General features: G+C 45.3%; 1 protein-coding gene across 1 annotated transcript in view; it reads right to left on the reverse strand.

Annotated features, from left to right (window-relative positions):
• Positions 1-663: 663 nt before the first annotated feature.
• The window catches only part of LOC111228972 (leucine-rich repeat and immunoglobulin-like domain-containing nogo receptor-interacting protein 3), a 31,105-nt gene continuing 21,481 nt past the window's right edge, over positions 664-10,287 (reverse strand). Inside the window, exons 2-4 of the mRNA XM_022755101.1 lie at positions 3,269-3,878; positions 2,253-2,996; positions 664-2,040 (exon numbers count right to left, since the gene is read on the reverse strand). Of these exons, the coding sequence (XP_022610822.1) occupies positions 1,471-2,040; positions 2,253-2,996; positions 3,269-3,823 (1,869 nt within the window). The 5' untranslated portion in view covers positions 3,824-3,878 and the 3' untranslated portion in view covers positions 664-1,470. The remainder of the gene's footprint in view (positions 2,041-2,252; positions 2,997-3,268; positions 3,879-10,287) is intronic.

The raw sequence follows: 10,287 nt of genomic DNA on the forward strand, positions 1-10,287 counted from the left end.
TGGAATGTACTATTTTAACAGAGTAACTATTTGTGGTGCACACTCACTCTGTCGGCCAGTTATTGCACTTTTCCTGAGAAAAGATGCTATACAATACTAGGATGAATGTGTTGATATGTATGTGAACACCTCCATAGTGCTACTGTGTGTCCTCTGTCTGCCTCTGAGTATGACCCAACCCTCCAGGCTGCTCCCCCCTGGCAGCACTGGGAAGGTCAGGCGTCCACCAACGCAGCAGAGGGCAGGGACAGGGCAGGGCGGAGGCCGGTGGGTCGTCCCTCTCCTGTTGATGAAAGAGCATATGATCTAGAGGAGAGAAAGCAGAGGTCACATTGACTTCTTTCTTCCCTCCTCTGCTACCGAGCAACCCTCCTGTGGCCACCAGCCCGGCCCCTTCTTGCTCTTGCTTGCATTGGTTGCTATGGTTACCGTAGCTGCCCGTGTCCGGTGGGCTTGACTTCCTAACCAAACTCTCTGGCCCACGGGCAGCCACGGTAACTCCCGGCTAGTGCGCTCGTCCCAAACTCACACAGCTAACGTTGTCGCAAATTCTAACGTAGTAAAGGCCAAATCATTTTTTGTTTGTCTATTTGTCATTTATGTGAATGGTCCAAATCCATTCCTTCTCACCAAATATTATAATCAGATCATCTTCTACATCCATTAAGCTTTTGCTCATTAAAACAAATGACATATGATAATGTTAATGAAGTGTTTGACCCAATATAATCCTCCTCACTGTTCAGTCGTGGTCAGAATAGATAAAGCTGGCTGTTATACTGAATGCTCTATAGAAAACATATTCAAATTTTCTTTCAAAATCATTTGTTTTATTTAGCGGTATAAATTTACAACTTAACTCTCAACTGCAACTCTACATGCATGACTCTTAACAAGGCAGATTTTCTTGGAGCATAGCTACAAATTCTATAAATGGATGGCAGCCAGGTCTCCTTGAATTACATTCCTCTTAAAATCCCTGACTGCACAGAATACAGTAAAGGGAAATTTTAATCAAAAGGAAATCTTTTTCATTTCCTCATTAATGTAACCAAGAGACAGGACTACCACTATTCCACAGCTCGGTAATCATGCCAATTCACAACTTATCTCCTATGATTCTTAACTCTATTATTCTTATCAAGCATGGATGACAAGTAGCTCTTTCCAATCTATCATTACTGCAGTTCCTTACAGTATCATTCAAACATGTTTTTCACCACATGCTGAATAAAACCACTGAAAGGCAGAGAGGTCAGGGTCATTTTGTTCTCATTCACAAATCAAACCAAATCGAGTCATGGCTCCGGTTTTGAAGTGGGCGCTCAATTTTGAATGGAGCCATGGACAGGAACTTACATTGTGCTTTCAAACTTCTTTGCGAGTCAGTGGCTGTGTGCGTTTGCGTGTGTCAAACACGTTTTTGGGACGTGCTCATGCCTCCCCCGAGGGACCCCTGGCTGCGTTGTTTCATATCATCTTCATATTGAACTTCCTGGTCCCTCCCGAGGAGCCTCCAGTTGCGGGTTCAGATTTCCGGAAAGAGTACTCCACTGTGAAGTTGTTCTTGCGTTGGCCGCGCCCCCGGCTCCACACGAACAACAGCAGGAAACAGAAGAGGACCACCCCCAGGAAGGTGATGCAACCCATTGCAGTGGAGACCAAGATGGTGGTCAGGTCCAAGGTGAACTTGAGGAAAACACGTGTGCTGTTCAGATTTGTGTCGTTGAAGAACTCGCCGCTGTACAGCGAGCGGTTGAGAAAGAAGGCTGAGGCGGCGTCAAGCGGCTGGCCACGCACTGTGAGTGTGGCGAAGTAGGTGTCATTACCTCCAGCGTTACTGGCAATGCAGATGTATGTTCCGCTGTCGGTGAGCTGGGCGTAGCGGATCTCCAGGGTGCCACTAGGGAGAACAGTAATGCGCCCTGAGCTCTTCGCTGTGATCCGTCTACGCTGTGGGGAAATCCAGACAATAGCAGGTGCAGGTTCTCCCTCAGCTCGACACAGAAAACTCACTGGCTGGCCTTCACGAGCGATCACCTGTGGGAGGCGGAGGAAAGGAGTGCATGGACTAATAAATGCAGGAGAGTCAGAAAACACAGCAGAATAATTACAAAGCGAAATCTGACAGTGTTACATAATACTCTTTGCAGCAGAAGCTATTCTCATAACCTCAGTTATCAAACCAATAGCTTTTATTCTTATCTTACTAAGTATTAAACCTAAATGTAGATGAAGATGATCTTCATTACCTGCTGCAGCTTGCGGTTGCGTATCTTAGGTTTCTGGCATGTAAAGTGATCGAAGAGTGCAGAATCGGTGAAGGTGCTGAGGCTGACCCCTTGCACCTCCACCGGCCCCGCACACACCGGCACTCTGCCGTCAAAGTTGAGGGTCTTGCGTCTTTGCAGGATCCACAACAGACGGCAGTCACACATAAGGGGGTTCCCATCCACTCTGAGGGTCTCCAGACTGTTGACAGAGTGGAAGGAGCCCTCTTCCAGAGTCTGCAGGTCGTTGGAGGAGAAGTTGAGCACCCGGATCTGTCGGAGGCCTCCGAAGGCATGGGGCTCCACTGTCATCAACCCTGTGCTTACCATGATGAGCTCCTTCAGCCTGAGCAGGTCCTTGAAGGCCCAGGGCTCTAGTGTGGTGATGGGGTTGTAGGAGAGGTTGAGGTGGGTGAGGTGCACCAGGTTCTTGAAGGAGGCAGAAGGGACAGAGGTGATGTTGGTGTTGGTGATGGAGAGCCAGTGGAGGTCCAGGCCCTGGAAACTCAGAGGGGAGATGTACTCCAGGTACGGCCAATGATCGATGTCCAGACCCCGCAGGTTGGAGAGCTTGCGGAAGTTCTGGTCCTCCAGGGCAGTGATGCTGAGGTGACGGAGGCGAAGGGTGACCAGGCTGCGGAGATAGGACAGTGTCTGGCCAGAGATGGATGTTAGGTTGCAGCGCTCTATTGTGAGATCCTCGAGTCCCAGCAGCCCTGAGAATGCCTGGAGAATACAGGGGACAGAGGGGTTTAATGTGAATGTTCAGTGTTGATGTTGAGACACTACTCTACACTTAACTGGCGACAGAAACTTAAAGGGCCATTAGCTACTACATGTCTTGTATAATACACCTCAGAATATACTCCACTACTACCAGTATGAAAGTCTGATCCTCCATGATCTAATTTCTTAAAAATAAAGTAAATGTTCTTCCATCCAGTTTTTCATTAGTAAAACAGTCATGCACTGGACTGGCAGGATACTGGATGGCTTACCTTGTGGGATATGTAAACCAGGTCGTTGTCCCCCACCTCCAGATGTTTCAGACTCCTCAGATCCTGGAAGGTGTAGTCCAATAAAATCACCATTTTATTCTCACTCAGGTCCAGGCTGGTCAGATTGCCCAGCTTAGCGAAGGCCCCCATGGGCACTAACTTCAGCTGGTTTCCCCTTAACTTCAGCACTTTAAGACTCTGGAGGGTGGCGAAGGCATTGGGCTCTAATGTGGCAATGAGGTTCTCACTCAGGTCCACTTCCTCCAGTCGTGGATATGGTGCCAGGTCACCGGCCTGCACCCAGCGGAGCCGGTTCTTGCTGAGGTCCAGGAGCTGTGTCTCTGTGGGAATGCCCTCTGGGATGTTGGTGAGCCGCCGCCGCTGACACGACACCGACCTCAGCTGAGCCGAGCACTCGCACCGTGGCGGACAGGCCTGGCTACTTCCTGGCAGCGTCAAGGTTATCATGGCAACCAGAGAAGCAGCCAGGACCCATCGCCACACCCTCGGCCATGGCACTAAGGCACGCCCACCAGGGCCAGGAGAGCCAATCATGGCCCTGGTCCTCTGACTCCTCGCCTGTCGCAGGCAGGGTCAGTACACCATACACCTGCAGGACGAGAGAGGGGGAAGACAGGAACAGAAACAGAGAGGGGAGAGACAGGAAAAAAGAGAAGTCAGTAAAGACAGGGAGAGGATGTGAAAAAGAAAGGAGCCTATCATCCATCATCTCCCAGCCTCATAAAAATTACATCCACATGGCTGTAAATTATCTATGCGTCCTGCAGTTTAAGTAATATTGTACCGAAAGCTGTGGAGATTTGAGACATATCATGACACGGCATTAAAATACAACTGACGAGACCCCATTACAGGAACCCAGATCCCTTTAAGATATTTAACATAATTTGTCTTTTCACTAATTCATCTATGGATTCATGGAGAACTGGGACACTGGGACCTTCTTGCTTCAGCTGAATTCATGCATGTTGCATCTCCTCTGCTCTTGCAGCACTGAGGCCGTCTGCTCCATTTTGACAAACACAATGAATTTATTATCACCACGCACAAACACAGACTGAGCTCCTCAACAACCACGCACGCCGTCGTGCCTATCCGAACGCGAGGAGAAATAGGTGTTTGAATCGTTGTGTACTCAAGTCATGTTATGTGTTTGATCAGGTATATGCTGATGCGTGTATGCGTAGGATGTGGCATTTTGCTGGGTATGAATTAAAAATCGTTTTGGTCCCTCTTGCACGAAGATGAGATGAATCACTCGTGCTTTAACATTCCTTCAGGCAACCTGTCATCTCTCCCACGCACTGTTTTTCAACTCAGAGACAGTCAAAGAGCACCTGGCATTAGATCTGGAACACAACAGTGTCCATCCACTTACCAGGAAAGGGTAGGAATACTGTCATACTTGAAGAAAATGTTGCTTAATAAGAAAGTGTGGAAAGTTTTTTTTTTTTTTTTTTTTTTGCTTTCAGACAGAAACTCTTTACCAGACACCCCAGATGTTAAACTTGACTATTTACTTGAATGTTTGTTTTTCAGATGAAGTGAAAATGAGAGAGAATACACTATATCACCATCACCAGGAAGTATCATGTTAAAATGCACTCTGATGCTGGCAGTGGAAGGAGGAAGAGCCAAACAGATTAATAATATATGGGTTGGTTTGTGCTTAATGGGCAGTCTGCAGAGGGCGAGTCGCAGAGTTGAAAGAGCCAAAAGTTGTCAGTATCCCTCTCTGCTGCCGGCTTCGCCTCAATTCTCTTTCTAGCAAGTTGGATTTAGAAAAACAGCCTCTTGAATGCCTAATCATATCTGACTGTTTCAATGCGTCGGCATCAATGGGATCAAACAGGATGAAATGGGATTAAAGCTAAATTTAAATGATGGCAGACATAAATTCTTTGCACACATGCACAACACTCATATTTTCACACATGATAACACACACACAAACTGCAGTAAAACCCCCAGAGATTGTGTCTCATCTACTAAGCCTCAGGGTGGATAAATCCCGCCATTTTCGACAGGCCTGGAAAACACTGTTTACAGATCCCGTATCTGAAGGATCTGGTTGAAATCTGGCACGATTTTTTCCTTTCACTTACAGACAAAACGCAGGCACAGAGAGGCTGCTGTGCCGACCGCTGCGGAAACTGACCCATTTCTCAGCAACAACTCAGCCTCGCACTGTCAACCAGCAACAACTCACCATGACCACAACAACAGAGCAGCAAACCTCAGTGTCTCCACGGAATAGAGCCCAGGAGAGGAACAGAGAGATCTGAAAAACAAACACGAGTATACAGATGTTCTGAAATAACAAGCTATTTATAAACTGAAATCAAACAAAATTTGCGTGTGTGTCCCGGCACCATCTGGCAAATTTTTTGTGGCAGTGACATGATGATATTTTAGATGTTTTAGTGGCACAGCTCTAGCATTGGCAATGTTCGTCAGTTGGTTCACTGCCTTGGCCCAGAATGAAAATATCCTGACAACTACTCATGGCCCCCCGAGGATGAATCTTAATGACTTTAGTGACCCCCTGACTTTTCCTCCAGTGCCACGGTGACATTTGTGATTCAGAGTGAAATATCTCAACGGCTATTGGATGGTTTGCCATGAAATTTAGAACAGACATTTAGGGTCTCTTGAGGATAAATTCATCAGATTTTTCTTCCAATGCCAATTCCAATGAGATCAAACTTTTCAGTTATTTAGAGAAATATCTCAACATCCACTCTGAGGACAAACTTTTGTGCAGACTATCATGATGGCCAGATGATGAATGCTCATAACTTTGATGATAACTTATTTTTTTATTGAAATATCTGTTGGAGAGATGAAATATGGTTTCATCTATTATTTGTAGATGTCAGTGTGCTAAGATGATAAAATAAGTTGTTAAGGATATTATTGCTGAACATCAGCAAGCTAGCATGCACTAGCATTTAGCTTAAAGTACAGCTTTGCTTCAGCTGCTAGCATGGCTATAAAGTCTTGGTCTTCTTCTGAGTGTATATAGCGTCTGTGTGTGTGTGTGTGTGTGTGTGTGTGTGTGTGTGTGTGTCAGTGCATATCTGCCCAGCTCTTCGGCAGTGTGATGGATGCAACTGTCTCCAACCCCACCCCCCCATCCCCCCACCCCCACCCCAGAGAGTCATGCTATGGGTCAGTGGCAGAGTCGCAGCATGAATCAGTGAGCTGACATCGTCAAGGCACACAAGGTCCTCACTGCTTGACTCAAGGACAGGCGGGGATCCTTAAAACACACACACACACTTCATCAAACACATAGACCCAGAGGAGTCTGCACCATCATCCAGTGAGCAGGCAAATACATATACACCTTTACTCTCACTCCCATCCTAAACACAGAGGATATGTTTTTCTACCATTGTTGCAGCAGGTGGTTTTATCAGCAGACTGCGTCCTTCTGTGCATCTGACTGCTTCCATATTTCTCTTGAAAATTAAAGAGCACGGGGTTAGTCTTACATCATGTTCCTGCACCTGGACAGGCGACACACACAAAATCACAGCAGGAGTCCCCAAATCCACACTACACGCTGTAAATTAACATCTGCCAGATGTTAAGGCAACAGCAGTGGCAAATCCCACAACTATCTAGACAGTGTGGAAGGCAGAGTCTGCCACAGGCCAGCTGTCCATAGAGAGAATGGAAGTAAAATGGGAGGGAAATCAGCCTAAAAGCTAAAAATAGCTAACTTTTAGACAGCTGACCTAATGAACAGATGTTGGGGAACGACATCCCTGTCTAATCGCACATGCATCATCACAACACTGATGACCACAGCCAGATGTTTCAAACACCCGTTCTCTCACCGAATGTAGACCGTCAGGTTAATCTGGTTAAAAGCAGTGTCTCCAAGAAAAGACGCTTCTCAAATAACTATGGAGAAAAATAAGGTGGCGGACATTGTCTGGTGTGTATTTGTGTGTTTGTGAGGCAGTGTGTCTGACCGTAAATAGGTCATCCATGCTGACTGGTAGCCTTTATAAGCCTTTATATTTGGCCAGCAGAGCGTGGCTCTCCTCAACCCCAGTATCTGTCCCTCCTAAGCTTTGTCTGGTTTTCTGTCTCTCGCCCTCTCTCTCTCACACACACACACACACACACAATAAAAACCTCAAAGAGACACAATTCAGCATCAGTGATGTATGAGCAGTTGAGCAGTCAGCAGGTTATTAGAGAAAGCTTTTACATTTTATTGTTGCAAACAAACCGAGGCACAAACTTGACGTTTTTACATCCAGAGGAAAGCTGACAGTTTGTACTTTCCATTGCTAAGTAGCTATAAACCTGGTATTAAATCTGTGCTTAGTCACTCCATTTTAAGCCCAAATCAAGTGTGGAATATAATTTAGCAGCTTTTTGAAGGGGGTGGGGGGGGACTGTGAACGGTCAGGGGAGAAGACAACTGTGGTACATTTCTTCAAAGCAGAGATTTACAATTTCATTAAAGTCTGTAAAGACTAATTTTGGCCATATTTATCTTCAAGAAATACCAACTAGCCCAGGTCAAACATAAAAGTTTCTTTTCCAAGTCTGAAAAGTCAGATTATGTGTTTTGTGTCTCTTCTGGTTTACGTTTAAGTCTCAACAAGGATTTACAGCTCCAAGATTGAAGGTGGCAAATAAATATATAAAAAGAAAACATAAAATAACAATGCCTAAAGCTGTGATGATAACAAAGAAAAACTGTCATCACAACATAGTTAGGTGAGAAAATGGAGGATGAGCCCGGGGAAGAGCTTCACAGATCCCCACAGTGACGAGGCGTAGAACGTCTGGAGAGATAAAAAATCTGAATAAAAAAACTGGAACAAACAGAACACGAACACATTCACAAACTTCTGGTCACTTGTCGACTTCATGAACATCGTGACAGCGACAACCAGTGACAGCCAACGACAACATGAACCGTAAACCACAGCTCCCAGTGTTTACAAAGAAAACTGAACATTTTTCAAGCTGACATCAGTCCAGCGAGCTGCAGTGTGAAATGTCAAGGACGCTGCAGTTGTTTTGAGTTTGCAAAGAGAGACGATACTCGTTACGGCGCTCGGTGCCATGCAATCCTACTGTAGCTTCACCCACTTCCTTCCTCTAAGAACTCTGAGTCACTGAGGCAGTGAGTGTGAGCTGATCTAGAGTGACATGCTGCCTGGTTTGACCCTCAGCTGATTAGAGACAAAAACACAAAGCGTGGACTTGACTGCTGCAGTACAGTTTCATTGCACAGCACATTGCAATATACAGTATTTAGATTATTAATAATTCAAAGATGTAAAATAATGTATTTCAACAAGTTATGTCACATTCTCATGCTCACATTCATCCTTCAAATCCTATATTCTGACTTTAGGTTAAACCATTTCACTGGGTCACGGTATGTAGTTTCTCTTGTTTCAGGTGGATCTGGAGTAAGTCTGCAAGTAAATAAGATTATAAGAAATAAGATTACAGAACTAGATGCACGACCAAATGAATTAACATGACAGAGATTTGTTGCCGTTCAAAACCAAATGAGCACTAAGTGAATGTTAAATATCTTTTATTTTACCTGCTACTTGTAAACTGAGAGGGTTGTAAAAGGGGTTGTACTCTGTATTTTTCATAGTAACTATGTGAAATCAATGTGAAAACAGTGTGATAATATGAATGGGGTCGCTCATCGTGATGAACCTGTTGCACCTGCCTGGTGCTTCGTGATACGTTTCTCTAAAAAGTTGCTGTAGGTTGGAGGAAGGTGATTGATAAATGTGTCATAGCAGAAAACTTTTACTGCAAAGTGGCACTTTAAAACACTCTAAATATAATTCAGATAAGTTTGATGAATATGGTCCAAGGTCACACACACACACACACAAACACACACACACACACACACACACACACACACACACACACACACACACACACACACACACAAGCTGTTGAGCTGAGGATGCAAGGTAACATATCCACACTGTCAGTCTCAATCCTCTCATAGACTCCTGACAACATGATTCTGCAGCATAGCAAGAGGCTTACAGCACACACACACACACATACACCCAACCACACAGACAAACACACACACACACACACACACACAGTTCATCATCGTTTTGAAGAAGCATCACCCCTTGCTGATGACTGTCTCCTCGTACAGAGGATGATGTTTCACGAAACGAGAGACGTTTTATGACTCACGCAGCATCCTACTGTACTGCTTCCCCTCTAGCCGGGTGATCCCCAAAATACTTCACAGATCTCTCTGATTTCTCTGAGCTGATGTATGTCTGCATCTTTCCCAAGCAGTGCAGCAAAGTGAGGCGCCACCAGTACTGAGTGTTTGTTAGCAAAAAGCGGCAGGAGCTGAGGAAGCCAAACTCCAGCCTCAGTTCTCTACCGGCATCAAAGTCAAAGCCAAAATCACATTGAAACAGAACATCATGCACAGTGCATCAAGAACAATGCCTGACAGCAACTGAGCATCTGCAAAGCAACAAACAAAAGCTAAAACAAGCTGAGATACAACCTCACACAATAATAAAAAAATAAAAATACATGTGCAGCTCGTTCATTAAGGGGAGAGAATCTCTTCCAGTCCTCAAAAGACTTCTCCAACAAAGATCACACCATCGAAAACAAGTTACTTTCATCATGCTAAAAATAATTTTAATGTCAGAACACACACACACACACACACACACACACACACACACACACACATACACACACACACACACACACACTATAAATGTCCCTGAATTCAGACAGGAGCTGTCTGGGTTGGTGTGTGGGCAGGATGTAGACAACGTTAAGTGGATTAGAAGTGAGATGAGCCCAAAAGGTCGTTTCATCCATGTGTGTGTCCAAGTGCGTGCGTGCGTGTGTGTGTATATGTCATGTTTTCACTTTGAACTTCACCAACACTGAGCCCTCAGTGAGGGGCGCCGGGCACAGCGGGGAGTCTGACTGGCAAATCC

The sequence above is a fragment of the Seriola dumerili genome, unplaced genomic scaffold, assembly GCF_002260705.1.
Source record: "Seriola dumerili isolate Sdu_G_001 unplaced genomic scaffold, Sdu_1.0 BDQW01000226.1, whole genome shotgun sequence".
In the NCBI taxonomy this organism is placed as follows: Eukaryota; Metazoa; Chordata; class Actinopteri; order Carangiformes; family Carangidae; genus Seriola; species Seriola dumerili.